The sequence below is a fragment of the Meleagris gallopavo genome, chromosome 17, assembly GCF_000146605.3.
Source record: "Meleagris gallopavo isolate NT-WF06-2002-E0010 breed Aviagen turkey brand Nicholas breeding stock chromosome 17, Turkey_5.1, whole genome shotgun sequence".
In the NCBI taxonomy this organism is placed as follows: domain Eukaryota; kingdom Metazoa; phylum Chordata; class Aves; order Galliformes; family Phasianidae; genus Meleagris; species Meleagris gallopavo.
The window spans coordinates 10506234-10523562 of NC_015027.2; the positions used below are offsets into that span (position 1 = coordinate 10506234).

Here is a 17329-nt window from a genome sequence, read left to right on the forward strand (position 1 = left end):
AAAAAAAATACCCCTGCCAGGGATTGAGGAGGCATCCCGCTAGCGATCAGCTGACACGGCGAGCCGGAGCTGCAATGTGTTGCTTATTCATTTCGTACCGTGGGAGCTGCAGGGGCTAGCAGAGAGCTAAACTATGCATTTCAAACAGCCGTGCTTGTGCAGAGAGAGGGCTGAGAGAGAGGCAGCCGCCGAGGAAAGAGCACAGCTGGACTTTCTCCTTGTTTTTATCCATTTCTGCAGGATCATGTATTTATAAGGGATGAGGTGGGCCACAGGGATCGCAGGCCTGAGGTGCGGCCTACCCAGTCGGTGCAGAATCAGGCCCTCCACTACCGGAACCGAGAGCGCTTTGCCACGATCAAATCAGCATCTTTGGTAAGCAGCCCCCTCCTCTGCTCCATTGCATCTCCCTGTCTCTCTGGGAAGGGCTCAAGAATCCTTTTTCTTCTTATTATTCTTTTTTTTTGTTTTTCCTCTCCTTAATTTTTATTTTTTCTTTTCCTTTCTGTTGGCATAGCAACTCGGTGCTGCACCGGGTGGTATTTTGGCTGTGTGTGTGAATGGGGAAATGTCGAATGCATGGAATGCCTGTGCTTTCACGCTGCATATCTTTTCAGCAGATGTGGAATCAGCCACGTTTGTGGGTGAAGCTCACATCGTCTCAGGTTATTTTTCCCTTTTTCCCACCCGTCTCCTTTGTTAGAGCCGTTCATGTTAACCAATGTGCTTATTTGCATGTGCACAAACCGCGGCTGGGTGTGCTGGCGTGGAATACGTTTGGATGCCGTGGAAATGCAGATGGGTTGGGAACAATAAGATTGCCATTTGCAGGGCGAGCTGCTGATTTTTTGATTTTTTTTATATATTTTTTTTTCCTCATTCATTCATTCATTCATTTATCTCAGGCAGCAGCACGGTGACTGCATCCCGCGGGCAGCATCGCCGGGCTGCAGCAGCTTACAAAGAGCAGGGGGATGGGGCGAACCCAGATTTGTACTATTGCAAATGGGATTTCTGTGGACGCCTTTGTAGTAGCGAGAGGGGTGTGTGCTGCCGGAGTTACAGCCGCGCCTCCCGCCCGGCCCCCTACGGCTGCGGGCACCGGAGGGTGCACGGGTGGGAGAGGGGCAGGGAGAGGGCTGGGAGGCACAGGGACACGGAGTGGGACGTGTTCCAGCCCCACGGCGTTGGAGGTCACATGGATGGAGCGCTGGGAAGTGCCGCCGCTCGGCCTGGCACTTGCTCGGTGTTATGACATCATCCCGGACCAACCCGAAATTACAACAGCGAGCCCTCCCCTTCTGGCTTCGCCCTGGCTGAATGGTTTTTTCTCCCTTCAGCACCACCATTTCTTGTTTTCCCCCCCGCACAGCTCCCAGTCTCTAGGTGTGCAGGAGGCAGCGGTGTGTGTGCAACCACAGCTGCAGGCTCTCAACCGAGAGAAACAGCAACGGCCACGTTTTTTTTCTGTACGGTGGTTGCTGCTGTTGTTACAACCCACAGTGACGCCGTGGCTGTCAGATCGGCCACCAGATGCTTTGCAGGCTGAAATTTGGGGCAGGGCACCCGAGTTCCATCTTCTGCAGGGGCACTCCTGTAACGGCACCCGAGTGCTCCCAGGGGCTGAGCGCCTGCTCCCCCCGCTGCTCTCCTCCTCCCACCAAAGGAGTGACCTAGAAATGTGAGTGATGGAGGTTCACGCTGCACACCTGCCACATGTGGCAGCTCTGCTCTCCTGCAGACCTTGCAGGCCTTGCACATTTTTATTTCGTGTGTGCACACAGCACGGTGCCGACACCATTGCATGTAGGAGACAGTTATATTGGCAGGAAGGAAGAAACGATCAGTGTCTCGAGCATCATCATCCAAACAGATATCTGGTTTGATGGGCAGGTGGGTGTGTGTGTTGAACACGTGTGTGATCTCTTACCCCCCATGCGTCCTGCAGTGTCCATAATTCCTCTCTTCCTCAAATGTGTCATCCCTGGACTACCTGGGTGGCTTCCACTGGCAAGGTGCTGCTGGGAGCTGGTGGCAGATGTTGGCACAAGAATACAGGCTGTGTGGTCCTCCCAGTCTTCAGAGCAGTGGGGAAGGCAGCAGTTCCCCAGGGTGGCTCCTGGTTCCCCATGGCAGCCTTTTGTGGTGCTGCAGTTGTGTCTGCTCCACCTGGTCACTTGGCTGCCCTAAATCCCTCTGCTTCACTTAACAAATGACTATAAAGATGAAATTAATAGTGGGTAAGAAAGGTGCTGGGTTTTCTAGGGAGCTTTTCCTCCTCTAGTTTTCTGTGGAATGCACTCAGTGTGGCTTGCAGTGCTGCACTGAGGTGAACTCCATGCACAGCATCCTTTGGGACGCGGGGCAGTCCTACTGTCTGCTCTCTGTTACCAGCAGGCTGATGGAGCAGCAAGTGGCACTGCGTGTCATGTGAAGCTTTGTTGTCCCCATCACATGTGTACCTGGCCCCTTCCCAGCACTGAGAGAGCTTCCCCAAACCATCACTGGGTATTACGGAATGGTTACCATGTCCTTAGGTTGCATGGTGTGGGTGTAATTTCATTATGCTTACTGCAGAAATATCTCATTTAATTTCAACATATCTAGAGCTGAGCTTTCCCTTTTCACCTCTGTGTGCTCCAAAATGGAAACCTAGAAGAAATTCCAAGTTGAAACCAATTCCCCAGAACATGAAGAGTGCCAGTACAGGTGCTGGGTTTTGAGGTGCTGCTGTGGCTGCCAATACAGCACACTCTTTATCTCTGTGTGTTACCTCTGGACGGAGCGGGCCGGTGGGTGGCCCAGTGTTGGTACTGCTTTGGCCAAGGGAAAACTGTCACACCTGCCCCTTGTCTCCTTGTTCAGTATCTGTGGGCAAGATTTTGTATTAAAAATCAAGGGAGCCAGCATGCTTTGGTTGTTCCCTCGTTGCTGCTGACCGTCAGTTGCCTCCTCAGCAGCTTAACACTGCTTTTTGGGTACTGAGAGGCACATAGCTTCCACTGCAGAGAATCAGGAGCATCAGAAAATGGGAGTTTTGAGCCCAAACTCACTGTAGCAGGGTGATGTTTGGGTGTAAAAAGATTGCTGACCAGCACCTCGAACAGGAGAGGAGGGCAGCACTGCAGAGGGAAGGAAAGCAGTGAGCCCAGGGCTGCTGGGCTGTGCTGCTGTGCCTGAGCCATAGGTCAGGCTGTGGATGTACCTTTTATACCTTTCCAGACTGTCACCGATGCTTTGATATTACTTGTATATAACATATGCATATAAAAATTACTTAAAATAATAATAAATAAATGAAAAGGACAAATGGGGTTAAGAAAGCTGAAGGAGTGCTTTTGCCTTTTGGAACAAACTCTTACCTTTGTGCTTAATTCAGGCAGCAGTTCTAATAGTCACACTGGACCACCTTCCTCTTTGGTCACTGCAAATGCCGATCTCAGCCTTGAAGCTGGGAAAGCTGTGTTGAAAAAGAAGGCTGGATGTTCTGCATGCTGATAAGACCGCACATCAACATTTTCCAGTGAAAGGTGTATTTTTAAATATGTGCAGCGAGGCACTGATTTGCATTTCTGGGTCATGCTTGACCCTTTAACTCTCTATCACTTCTCGCATTTCCTCGATAGCTGCTGTTGTAGTTTTCAAATGAATCAAATGAAATGATGTAACAGTGGGGACTCTATCGAAGGCCTTGGCATTCTCTTCGAAATGGAAATGCCAGCAGAAGTGTTCCGTGATCTCATCCTGAGTCTGTGAAGCCAAATGCCTGGGTGCATGGGAGCAGCCTCTGGACGTGGCCATCCAAGTGCACCGACTCCTGGTGCGTTTACACAGTGCCTGTTCCCTTGCACCTTCTTCTGCTGCAGCAGTGATGTTTTACTCCAGGTGTTGGGTTTCTCATCAGCTCATCTGGCTGCTGTCTATGTAGAGCTTTGCCCTAAAGTGCTGAACTTGTTTTTTCTCATCTCAAAGTTCTCAATGGGAGAAGGACTGCTGGTGGATGGTGTTTTGCTCAGTCCTCTGCCTCCATCCAGCAAAGAAGACACGGTGTTTCGAGAGGTGAAAATACTTCTTTTTAGGAGAAAACTCGGTGTCTTGTCTGAGCAGTGTGATGAGATGAAGAAGGATCTTTAAAGAAGTGCCATTTTGGAGGAGTTGTGAGCCCAACTTCCTTACGTAAAGCAGAAAATCTTGGAGAGTGAATAAGAGTAACTTTGGATTTTATGTGATGAGTGAACTGCGTGTGAGAGTAGGTTGGAGAAGGCATCTGTCTGTCTCAGTTCTGTGTATGCCAAGGATGCAGAGAGATAAGAAACTGAGAAAATGTCACACCTTAATGGAAGCTGTTCTGTTTTATGCAGAGCTTTGGTTCTGCTGATGACCGGACTGATTGCGCCGTGCTTTGAGCGGGGCTTCAGGAAACCACAGTTTTCTGCTTTAAAGGATGCTGACATTTTCTGGCTACGTAGAGAACAAACTTTGTGATAAGCATTTCCTGTGTCATCTTTTTTCCATCAGAACCTATGGAGCTACGTTTATGAAATGCCTTATAACTGATTTCCAGCTCTGTGTTTCTTAGACTCTTGCTATCTGCTTTGGCACTGAGCGTTCCCATGGCTGCAGGCAGTGCCCATCCAGAAACATCCTTGGCTACTGCCTGGGGGTCACCACATGTGCCAGACCCCAGCCAAGCCTGCTTACTGGAAGTCTTACCTTAGATTCACAGAATCATAGAATTGCTCAGATTGGAAAAGCCCTTAAAGATCATCAAGTCCAACCACGTTCTGACCGTACTGCCCTAACTCTAACAACCCTCTGCTAAATCGTGTCCCTGAGCACCACATCCACACAGTTTTTAAACACATCCAGGGATGGTGACTCAACCACCTGCCTGGGGAGCCTATTCCAGTGCTTAACAGCCCTTTGTCTAAAGAAGTTTTTCCTGATATCCAACCTAAACTTACCTTGCTTAACTTAGCAAACAGCATACATGTGAAATGCTGGATTCTTGTCTGTTGGCTACATCTGTCTCATCATTAACAGATCTGATTTCTTAGAGAAACTCTACATCAGTTTCATGTGTTTAATCCAGCCAATTTGAAAATAACATCCCCAAATTCCTTGTGATAGCAGGATAGGATTTGTGCATCAGCACTTCTTGTGGTTGATGTTTGGCTTTGCCAATGTGGTGCTGGAGTGCAGTATGGCATAGGGCTCGTTCTGTGTTTTCTGTGCACAGATGTTTGCTTTCTCTCTAGAGTTGCCTTTATCATAGAACGGCTTGGATTGGAAGGAACCTCAAGGATCATCAAGCTCCAACCCCCTTTAGGAAGGGTGCAGGGGAAACAGGCCTTCCATTTCCTTAGCTCAGTCCTCTCATGACTTGTTTCTGCTCTGGGACTGGCCCTTATTATCTTGGATGGCGACTCCTTGCTGTAAATTACTGTCAATCCATTTGAGGGTAAAGGCCATGCAGGGCTCTTCCTGACCTCTTCGTGCTCCTCCCTGGTGTTGGTGACACATTGGTGGCACTGCTGAACTCGCTGCTTGATGTTAGAGCTTAGCAACTGCTGCAGTTACAGTCCTGCAGATCTGCTGGGTTGGCTCTCAGGAAAGCAGCTGTTCTCCTTCTGTTGGCTTCAGCCTTCTCAGGTCTGTGTGTACATCCCATCCCAGGCCTGAACTTATCTTAAAGATCTCTGAAAAATGACCTTCAGATGACAGCAGTGCTGTGGTAGGTGCCAGTTCTTCCTCTTGGCTGCCTATGGAGAAATTCATTGGGAAGGCTGCACTCGTGCAAGCTGCAAGAAGGGCTGTTGGTTCATAAGGCTCCAATAATCCCCTTCAAAGGGCTGAGCTCTGCTGCTTTGGGTCAGGTGTGGAAGGAGACATCCGCTCTTACAGACTGCAGCTCTACTTGTGTGCTGGGAGCTCCAGCTTTTGGCTCCCAGGGTTGTCCTATAAAAGATGAGCAGGTCATTACACGTGAAGTTCCTGAGTCTGTATTCTCAATTAAAAAAAAATCAATCTTGGACACTTTTCATCTTTTAAAATGGAAGCATTACCATCCGTATTTTCTTCTGAAAAATTTTGGCTCAACTTCCTGGGTTTTTTTTTTTCTGCCTTTCGCAGGGATGCACTTAGGCATGGAAATGAATGTGGAACTTGTGAGTTTGTTTCAGCTGAGCGGGGTTTAAAATCTGCTTAGACCATCTGATCAATCTTGTCAAGAGCACACAGTTCCAGAACAGCGTTCCCTTGTTAGAAAACTTTCAATTCTGGTAGGGAATGAGCTCAGTCTTGAATTTTAAGAAGAGATTTTGAAGGAGGTGGCTCATAGCAGGAAATAGGTGTTGAGGGACCGTGCCGGAGCAGCGGTGACTTGGGGAGCTTCCAAAGATGGGGGCGAGTTCCTTAAAGCAGTGCTGTCTTGTAAGTCCACACAACCTTTGGGATTTGAAGCCTGTCTCCAAGGAAGGTTGTACAGCAGGCACCTTTGTTTGCAAACCTCCTCCCGCAGTGATCTGCAACCCGTTTTCTTTCTTCCAAACGTGATGTTTTCTGCTGTGGCAGTGGAGGTGCCACGTAAAGTGCTTGGGAAGACGGGAAGATTGAGGAGGGAGAAACCTTTTGACCTGATTTGTAGTATTAGGCACCCTCTGAAACCGGGAGCTGCACTCCCTGCAAGTTGACCTCAAAAAGCACGTGCAGCAAAGCGTGGTGCTCTCGACAGGTAAGCAGTTAACGAGGAGGCAGTCAAGAAGGCCACGTAGCATTTCTTTCCCTTTTCCTGACCTCAGGTTACAAGGCAGATCCATGAGCATGAGCAGGAGAACGAGTTGCGGGAACAGATGTCAGGATATAAGCGGATGCGGCGCCAGCACCAGAAGCAGCTGATCGCCCTGGAAAACAAGTTGAAGGCCGAGATGGACGAGCACCGCCTCAAGCTGCAGAAGGAGGTGGAGACACATGCCAACAACTCGTCCATTGAGCTGGAGAAGCTGGCCAAGAAGCAAGTGGCTGTGATGGAGAAGGAGGTGAGTGCCGATGTGGGCTCCCCAGGCGTACGAGGTGACTGAAGAGTGTGAACCAGCTCCGAAGGGAAAGGCAGTGGAAGCAGTGCTTGAAACCCGTGTTTGTGAGCACGTGGTGTGGTTACTGTCTGGAGCTGCCTTGGCCGGTTATTGGAACAGCTTCACAGCCACGCATTGAGTGCTGGTGGACAGCATTGGCATCGAGCAGTGCTGCAGCCACTGCCTGCTGGCTGAGGGACTGACACTTGTGGGCACCTGGCAGGGGGTTCTTCTTGTGGCTGTGGCAGCTGCAAAGCTGTAACCTGGCAGCCTGCTGTCAGTCTGTATAAAGTCAACCTGTTATTCCATATAGTTAGTGGGATTTTACCCTCTGAGGTGGCTCTGGTAGAGAGAAAAGAAATGAGAGCTCTTAAATGTGTGTGGGCATTCTGTTTTCTTATTTATATGGAAGCAGATTTCATTTGGCCAAACATTCATGGCTTTGTCTTAGACGTGATGGGAGAATGACAGACCAAAAATGCATAGAGAAAACTGATTCGTGCTGGATTCTGGATTCGGTGCTTGCACCTTCACCCCTATTTTTTTTTCTCTTTCTCTGTGCCTTGCAGGCAAAGACAGCTGCAGCAGATGAAAAGAAATTCCAGCAACAGATTTTGGCTCAGCAAAAGAAAGACCTGGCGACCTTTTTAGAAAGTCAGAAGAAACAATACAAGCTTTGCAAGGAAAAGATTAAAGAGGCAAGCTGCTGTCATTTTCAGGGCTGAAGGGGTGTGGAATGAACATGAACTAGACTTTCCTTTTGATTAACCTGGGCCAGCCCAGGGGTTTAGGATGCCATCATACATGGAAGCAAATTTAGATTCCTAGCAAGTAAACTGTCAGAAAGTGGGGTCATCTGGCAGCATTTCTAGAATAATCTTTAAGCATACTGGAGGAGCCTGCATGATATGTCATGGAGTGGAATCTTTGAAGCTGAGGATTATGAGGGGAAACAGCAATTCACAGAGAATTCTTCCTTTTCCTCATCTGTTTTTTCCACAGACAGTAAGCAATCAGAGCAGTGATATAGATGTCACTTGAATAAAAGCCTTGGGATTATTTACATGAACTGGAAAAAAAGACATCAGTTACTTAGTGTTTACCCAGTGTCTGTCACAAACCGTGTCCCCAGCAAAATCATTTGTAGTTAAGAAATTAGGGGGGACAAAGGGGATAGCAAAGGGCCCTGTTGGGTATCTGATTCAACAGCTTCAGTACCATTGAAATGAGGGAAACTTAAGCCCAGGCTGGACTCCTTTGTAAAGCTGGAGCAGTACAGTACAGTAAAACAGGGAGCCAAGGATTTAGATCCCTTTCCTGGACAGACAGACCTCCCCCGCAGTGGTGTTGTCTGTATTCTCATTGCTGCACTGTTCAGACCTTAAGGTGTTTGTTCTTACTGGGCACTTCTCCCTGCTCCTCTTGGGGGAGCAGCTCTAGAGGTGGCAGGGATGGCACGGCTGGGTGACAGCCTGGGCTCCGCATTTGTTGCCCTTTCATGAACTGAATGGTGGAGGAGTGCCCAGTGACTGATGGTTCTCCAGGTTCTGTGTCACAGTGATGCTAAAAGGAGCCTCGTTTTTGACTCTGTGCGTGCAGGAAATGAACGAGGACCACAGCACACCGAAGAAAGAGAAGCAGGAAAGAATATCCAAACACAAAGAGAACCTGCAGCACACACAGGCTGAAGAGGAGGCCCATCTTCTCAGCCAGCAGAGACTCTACTACGACAAAAACTGCCGTTTCTTCAAGAGAAAAACGATGATCAAGAGGCACGAGTTGGAGCAGCAGAACATTCGGGAAGTATGGCACTCTTCTCTTGCTTTCCTACGTAGTTCTTGAAATTGTACCTTTGTGTCTGTAAAACAGTTTGGTGACTGTGTGATATTAGATCTCCGTGCTTTCAGTTGCCAAACAGAACTGAGAAAAGTGTAGGAAATGTGTTTTGGGAACCTGTTTTCTATACAGAAATGTAGTTGGCACATGGCTGCTTCTATTTATTAATGGAAGAGGGTGGCATAAGTGGCTTGCAGAAAGAAACATATGAGCCACCCACTCTAGGCCTGAGGGATTGATCTGAGCTCCTGCCCCCTCGGCTTTTTGGGAGAGGGCTTCATTCACAGCACAGGCTGTGCTGAGCATCACAGCCAGCTGTAGGATAGCAGGGCTGGAAGGGCATCACATGAGGAGCTCTGCTCGTTGGCTGAAGTAAACACATGCTTAAAACGTGAAATGAAACAGCAATAACTTCAGCCTTTCAGGCTGCTTATAGTTAAATACCACTTTGGAAAAAGAATTGTTGCTCTTAGATTTTTTTTTAATTATATCTATTTTTCAGTATAGTATGTGAAATCTTCATGGAGCATTACTTTTAGGAAGGACTGTGAGCTGGGAAGGTATTTTAGCAAAGGCTGAGATTGAGGAAGTGATCAACCCTTTCTGATAGCCACACATTCATTCTGCTGCCATCAGATTCCCCACACACTTAACTGATGAGCTCAAATTCACTGGATCAGGAGCTTGAATTTAAGCAACGCTTTTTAAATGTTTGTTGTTTTTTACCTTTGATGTTTCAGGTAAGCAAGAGGTTGTTTTTGTGCGAGTGGAAAAGTGTGAGGACTGGAGTGCTTTCATTTGTTCACACTGGACTTGAAACCAAGTGTGAGATGGGCACACGAGCAGCTGGCTGGCCTGCCTTGAGGGCAAGGCACACGTCCCAGCTGAACACACACTGCCATGTGCTACAAATGGAACACATTTCAGCATGTTATCTTTATTCTGGCTGTCATGGTGCAAGTTTTGCTTAAATGTGAACGTGTGCAATGTCTTCACAATTAGAGCCAGCAGGTTTGGAGTGGATATTTGCAAGTGCTGATGTTGAGAAGTGCAATGGCATTACAACACGCAAGCAAAAGCTCAGAATAATTAATTATTTTTGCTTCTGCTGCAGGAATTTGTTAGACCTAGCCAACACTGAGCCCTCCATGTGCTGGGCACTGTGTGCATACGTAGTGCCAGGCAGCCCCTGCTGTGCCTTAGTCTAGCATGAAGTGTAGTGATGAGTTGGTAAGCTGAGAGCTGGAGCAGAGATGTACCAGCAGACCATCTGCCAAGGTCAGCAGAGCGTCAGTAAGGGTACAGCTGGAATCACTGCTCACCTGAGCTGGATTCAGCTCGTGGCTCTGCAGGTTGTTGGCAATACCTTGAGACAGAGATAATGACAACATTCAGCACCAATTGTTTTCCTCTTTGTTGGTTTGCAGTGTGCTGAAGGTTTTCTTAGACCTGCAGGGTGCTGTGTGCAGAAACAATTGTGTGCATTGCAAAGTAGCATCAGATTTGAGATATATCGTCATTTTTATCAAACGTACTGCACGTGGGGTCAAAAATCACCCATACGTGGTGGCAGATGAGGTAGTTTCTTATGCAATGTGCTTTGGAGCTGATTACTTCTTCGGCCATTAGTAAAGAGTGTATAAGAAGCCTTGTCTCCCATCATCTGACAGGAGCCTGGGAAATGTGAAACAGACAGAAAGGCCTCCAGTTGCGGGCATGGCTGTCGGTCCCCCCCAGCTTTGGGTACCCCAGAAGTTGGAAACTTCTGGGACTTGCAGCAGCTATAGGGGACTGTCGTGTGGCCCCAGTGCCACCTACTGGACAGCCACTGGGGGACCTGGGAGCTGCCATGGTGTGAGTTACAGGGCCAAGCCAGGTGCCCTCATCAGTAGCGTTCCCGTGGTGCCACGCTGGTTTTGTGCACTTGGAAGAGCTCGATGCCATCTGGGGCCGTGACACGAGCACCCAGCCTTGCAAATTCACCTTTTTTTTTGGTGTTGTGCTGTGCTCTCGTGCAGGAGTTGAACAAGAAGCGGACCCAGAAAGAAATGGAGCACGCCATGCTGATCCGGCACGACGAGTCGACGCGTGAGCTGGAATACAGGCAGCTACACACGCTGCAGAAGCTGCGAATGGACCTGATCCGGCTGCAGCACCAGACTGAGCTTGAGAATCAGCTGGAATACAACAAGCGACGAGAGCGGGAGCTGCACAGGAAGCATTTCATGGAGCTCCGGCAGCAACCAAAGAACCTGAAGGTGCTGGAAGCTTTCCTTCCCTCCCGACCTGTGTCCTGCCGTGCTTTCTGGGCAGGCGAGTTGTGTGTCTGAGGCTTCTCACGCAGCTTCCGTGCCGCAGAACCAGCATTCTCCGCCGTGCTCTCCCTTGCATCCCTTCCCTTTGCTCAGAGCTGCACTGGTATGAGGAATTTGCAAGCTATTGTAGCAGAGAGCTCACCGAGGATTTCTGTTAAATGCTAACGGTGTTAATTGAGACTGCCCATAAAAATAGGCTGCTCCTTAACGAGGTATGACAGGATTTCCTCCTGATAGTCCTTGCCATCCTCCGCCCTCGCTCATGTTAGCCTACAGACCTCAGTATGGAAAGGGGTTGGCTGTTGCTTCCTTGCTTTAAAAATCAACAAGGGGAGTGAACGTGGGTGTGCTGAGCCCTGTGCTTTGTCCGGGGGATGGCTCTCTTCCTCAGAACGTCTGAAAAAGCGTAGTGCTTTTGTTCATTTCCTCACACTCTCACAGGTTCTCAGGTCGGCTGTCTCTGCGTAGTGTCTGTGTAGTGATGAGAGGCAGGCTAGTAAAATGAGAGGCCTCAAAGACAAGGCCCCTGCGCTGTGTGGGAGGCAGGGGGCAAAGTGATGGCTGCAGGGGGCAGCAGCAGAAGACAGTGATGTCCTGGGCTAAGGAGGTTTGGTTGATCCTGTTCCTGGCCCAGGCCTGTGGTCAGTGGCACCTCAGCACACACTGGAGTTGCTCTTGGGCTGGTCGCTGCGTGCACAGGGCAGGAGAAACGCAGAGCACGGGGGAGCTGTGGTTGTGCCTCAGGGCTGTCCCCGTGTGGGCACGCTGTGACCTCTGCGTTCCCAAAGCAATCTGTGCTCTTCACATCGTTCCTTCCTTGGCAGGCTATGGAAATGCAGATCAAAAAGCAGTTCCAGGACACGTGCAAAGTGCAAACTAAGCAGTACAAAGCACTGAAGAATCACCAGCTGGAAGTAACTCCAAAGAGTGAGCACAAGACAATTTTGAAGAGTCTGAAGGACGAGCAGACGAGGAAGCTCGCCATCCTGGCGGAGCAGTACGAGCAGAGCATCAACGAGATGATGGCCTCGCAAGCGGTAGGTGCAGCATCCCTGCCCTCCTGCCTGCGGGCCTGCAGGGCTGTGGGTGCAGTCGGGCCACCAGTCCTTGCAGCACGACGTGTTCTGTCTCACAGCTGCGACTGGACGAGGCCCAAGAAGCAGAATGCCAAGCCCTGAGACTGCAACTCCAGCAGGAGATGGAGCTCCTCAACGCGTACCAGAGCAAAATTAAGATGCAGACAGAAGCACAGCACGAAAGAGAACTCCAGAAGCTGGAGCAGAGGGTGTCACTGCGCAGGGCACATCTGGAACAAAAGGTGGGTTTGGGGGTGGGCTGCTGGCAGCGAGCGGCTGCTGCCTGTGTGCATGTGGCCGTAGTTGGTGCCCGGTGGGGACCTGCAGGGGGCTGTGTGTGCTCTGAGGGCGCTGCTGAGGGGCTGTGCTGGTTGTGCTTCTTGCAGATTGAAGAGGAGCTCGCCGCCCTCCAGAAGGAACGCAGCGAGAGGATCAAGTTTCTGTTGGAAAGGCAGGAGCGAGAGATTGAAACGTTTGACATGGAGAGCTTACGAATGGGCTTTGGGAATTTGGTCACATTAGATTATCCCAAGGAGGACTATAGATGAGACGAAATTTCTTTGCCATTTAACAAAAACCAGACAAAATCAAACAAAATAGTTACAAAACTTGCAAAACCAACATTCCCCATGTTAACGGGCGTGCTCTCTCTCTTTCTGTCTCTCTTACTGACATCGTGTCGGACTAGTGCCTGTATATTCTTACTCCATCAGGGGTCCCCTTTCCCCCTGTGTCAAGTCCCGGTGCAGGACAGCTCCTGGCGGTCTTTTCCATAGTATGTCACAGTATTGATGTCTCTGTGCAATGATTAAAAATGTTTCAGTGAAAAACTTTGGAGACGATTTTAATGGAGAAAAAAGAAAAAAAAAAAAAGAAAAATAAAAAAGAAAAAAAAAAAAAAAAAAACAAACCCAAGTGGATGTTTGTTGCTTTGGAGCAATCACTCATTTTTCCACCAATCTCTGAAAGTACAAGCAAAAAAATAAGTGATAGATACAAACCCAGGGGGAGAGAGACGAAATCCGCAGCCTTACCTTAACTAGCTGCTGCATAATTTTATTTTATTTTTATTTTTTTGGTATTTATTCATCAGGAATAATGAAATAATAATAATAAAAAATTTTATTAAAGATTGAAAAAAAAAAAATTTTGATACATTTTACAGGAAGACAAAAAAAAAAAACCGAATCGTGCTGTACATATCAGTGGTGACATATTATTACTTTTTTGGGGGTGGGGGTGGGCAAAGACCTGGTGATTTTTAGGAGCACCGTGCCAGGCGGGGCAGCCCTCGCTCCTCGGCGTACTCTTGATTGTATCATAATCATTTTCTGCTGTCGCAGAGAATGTTGAATACACTTAAAAACGAGCCCACGGGATCCCAGTAGCACAAATTGGGCTTTGTCAAATCGTGTATTTTGTGTATAGAAGGAATTTAAGGAGAGCTTTTACTTATTTTCATATTGTATTTTAACTGTTTCTCTGATCAGAAATTTTTTTACTTCTTTCCTCCCCTTTTCCCTCCCTCTCCCTTCCGCCCCCTCCGCTTCAGTCCTTGCAGTTCAGCACTGTCTGTCACACCATCCCCACTCCTTTCTTTTCTCTTTCTTTTGGTCCATTTTATTGTTTTATTTTCTAATGTTTCTGTTCCTCTCCCAAGTCCTCCCCCGGTCTCCCATGATTTCGGTCATAAATATCGCATTACTCACACTTTCAAACTGTGTATTTTCTTACAATAAAAAAAAAGAATGGAAAAAAAAAAAAAACCAACAAAAAAAAAAAAAGGCTTTACTTCTTTTGCATGCACTTTAAATAAAAAAATAAAAATTAAAAAAAAGCAACAAAGAAAACAAAACAGCAAAAAAAAATAAAAATAAAAACAACGTTTTTCAGGTTCAAAGGAAGAGCATGAGTAACTGTCAGAGCTTTTAATTATATTTGTAATAAAAGTGTTCATCACAGTGCCTCGCTGTCTCATTGGGGGAGGAGTGGCTCATGGCCTGGCCCTGGGCTGGGGGGGGATGTGTTCAGACTGCTGCACTGCTGCTCATCTCTTTGTTTTATGCCTTTCTTCCAGTCTGAGAAGTTCTGAACTGGCTCAGCTCTTGGGATCTGCACCCTCTGGTGTTTTGTTGTGTATCTTGGTGTGTTTAGTTGGGGTGTTCCCCTGAAACGCTTCCTTTCTGGGAGGACCTGTGCCTATGAGGTGCTGTCTCTGCTCTGCCTGTGCCACCACACCACCAGCTGACTGCTGCAGGTCTGGCTGTGCTGCCTTACAGGTATGGAGTTTCAATGATGGGTAGGGAAGACCCTGAGGGCGAAGTATGAAGTAACTCCATTTCCACAGAGCATTGCTACAAGGTGCTGAGGTTTGTAATGCACGTCTGCCTTTCACGCCCCTTAAAAACAGTTCCTTTGAGACAATGAAGCACTTAAAAGGGGGAGGAAGGCTTCCAGTTGTGTGAAGCAGTTACATTGTCTTCATTTCTTTAAAACCAAGCCTGTGATTTGAATCGCGGTTTGTTTCCTGCCCCAAATGCTTAGGAAACAACACCAGGCCGGGCTGCTGGAAGAGCAGCAACAAGTGTACCCTGCAGCAGGGCTGGGATGCATCTTCAGGTGTGTAATACTGGCGGTAGTGCATGTCACAGGAGGTGAAACCTGCACTCAATGAGCAAATGCTGCCCCATCTGCTTCAAGGAATGCATTAGCAATAGGTAACAGGCTCCAGGAGCTACGCTACCCTGAGATGAGTGAGGCAGGGGCTTCTGGGGTGTGCCTGCCTTGCACTTCATTCCTCAAGCCCAGGAAGTGCAAAGGCAACTGCGACGATGGTGGAGCTCCCAGCACAAGGCTCCAGCCTCTCCTTCCACACCAGAAGAGGAACCCTGCCACATCACACTGCTCCTGTAAGCGTTCTCCTCTCCCCCCCCTGCCCCAAGAAGACAACCACACTGTCCATCCACCTTGCAAAGTGTTTAATTGCACTGTGAGCAAACACCAGGTCACAACAGAAGTTGAGCAAAGCAAAGCCTCTCAGCTTTGAGTGGAAACAGAGATCAGAAAGTAGTGCTATAAACCAGAGTCCCTACCTCATTCTACTAATTAGTGGTTCACATTAGTGGAGGCACCGGCCAAATACTTGCAGGAGAGAAAAAAATGCAGTTTCCCTTATAGACTGCTGCCTTCTCCCCTCCTGGAAAGGGAAGGCTTTGCAGCCAGAAGTGGTTCTGTACCCACACTGCTGCTGCATAACACTGTTTTAACACAGTAGAGACACTCTGAAGCGGCACCGAGTCACAAAGGCTTAGATTTCCCTTGAGCAGGTCGGCCTTGGGGGCAGCTCTCACAGCGTCAGCTTTTCAGAAGCCTATTTAGCTGTGGCCTGTACCTACAGGAGCCAGCTGAAGCACAATGCACAGCCAGACCGCTCTGACACCAAAGCAGATTCACTTCACAGAGATCGATGGGGTTATGGTTCAAATTACAGCTCACGTTGTCAGTGCAGGAGCAGCTGGGTTCTCAGCTCACCAGGCAAACAAAACTACAGAGAAATGCTTAGACAAGACTGGTCTCCAAGGGAACGGAGAATGCAGCACAGTGCGTGGTCAGGTCCCTTCTCCCTACTTCCCAGAGAGCTGCTCATAGAGTTTCGGTACGTAGTCATCCCACTCTGCCTGGTAGCACGTGCCAGCCACCGGCACCCCCAGCTCATACTTGCTGCGGAAAGCTGCTACCTTGAACTTCCCTCGCTTGTCGCCGGAGCGATTGGACAGGATGGGCTCATTGCAGGCCAGCTGCTTCGGCTGCTCGTACACCAGCCACACGTAGCGGTGCAGCCCTGCAGGGATGAGACAGCATTACAAGTGCACCTCGCTTGGAGTTCCAGGGCTGAAGGGTTGAAGTGAATCCAGCTCGGGAAAAAAGGCTGCGTCCACCCAAGGATTGCTGGCAGTCGTTACCACCATTCCCTGGGATAAGTATGACTGAGCTAAAGGAGCTTAAGGGAGATATCCTGAGATGCCTGAATGGCTCATGTCACACCTGTGCTCCTTCTGGCTACTGAATGCAGGCACAGCCCCTCAATAGGTACAGAAGGGGTGGTGCTGCTAACTCCTGATCAGGCTTGGGTTTAGATGCAGGTGGACCTGTGGGCCACTTCTGCAGCACTGTGCTCCCCTCCAAGCCCACATTCACCCATCCACACCACCACCGGGCCCGAGGCACTGGGACTGCTGCAGGCAGGCACCCACCTGTTCCTTTAGGGGGCCCCGAGCCCACGTAGTCTGACAGCACGGTCCCACTCTCCACATCGTTACCTTTCATGTTGGTCACCAGGAAGTGATGCCATTCTCTGAAAAAAGGTTAAAAAACTAAAAATAAAACGATCAGGCTGCACAACCACCCTTCTTCTGACCTTCCACTGCTCTGAGCAGCTGCTTTCCCATGGGCTGTCAGTTTAGGATAACCAAATCTAACCGCTGCCATTTCTAATTCGTTAAACCCAAAGAGCACCGGGAGCTCAGCGCCTGCTGCAGGGCTCAGAGCCCATCGGGCAGCTCCATCCTGCCCTGTAGCACCAGCACCCACCTCCGAGCCCAGAAGCGAGTGCTGCGTGCGTTCCTGAGCCGGAGCTGACGGCGAGCTGCTCCCACGCTGCACTGACAGCCCTAATTCCAATTCCTGCACACGGCACAACGAGCAGCACATCTGTGCCACTTCCAGCTACTGGCAGAAGCGGCAGAATCAGCTGCTCTGCCTTGCACCGTGCAGGTCTATGAGGACAGACACAAGGGCAGAGCACGTCCCCCGCCTCCTGCCAGCCGCTCGGTCCAAAAACAACGCTCCATTTCCCGCAGATTCGATAGGAAATCACCAAACGCCATTACCTGAACTTCGGATCCTTCCTACTGGGCGCGTCGGGGTCGGTGAGCACCAGAGTGTAGAGCTTGTGGGGATCACAGCCATCCCACTCGATGCTGGTGGGCCGGTGCTGCACCTGAAGGACCGGCAGCGTCACCACGCGGTT

The 17329-nt window shown here is 49.2% G+C and overlaps 2 protein-coding genes across 2 annotated transcripts in view; one reads left to right on the plus strand and one right to left on the minus strand.

Annotated features, from left to right (window-relative positions):
• The first annotated feature begins 31 nt into the window (after positions 1-31).
• TAOK3 (TAO kinase 3) lies at positions 32-13430 on the plus strand. Its single transcript, XM_019621164.2, has 8 exons — positions 32-375; positions 6801-7037; positions 7643-7771; positions 8673-8876; positions 10928-11167; positions 12049-12261; positions 12360-12542; positions 12687-13430. Exons 2-8 carry the CDS (start codon positions 6852-6854, stop codon positions 12846-12848), a joined length of 1317 nt encoding a protein of 438 aa, XP_019476709.1. The 5' UTR covers positions 32-375; positions 6801-6851; the 3' UTR covers positions 12849-13430.
• Positions 13431-15261: 1831 nt separating this feature from the next.
• The window catches only part of PEBP1 (phosphatidylethanolamine binding protein 1), a 2432-nt gene continuing 364 nt past the window's right edge, over positions 15262-17329 (minus strand). Inside the window, exons 2-4 of the mRNA XM_003211090.2 lie at positions 17190-17328; positions 16554-16654; positions 15262-16141 (exon numbers count right to left, since the gene is read on the minus strand). Coding sequence (XP_003211138.2) covers positions 15924-16141; positions 16554-16654; positions 17190-17328 — 458 coding nt within the window. The 3' untranslated portion in view covers positions 15262-15923. The remainder of the gene's footprint in view (positions 16142-16553; positions 16655-17189; position 17329) is intronic.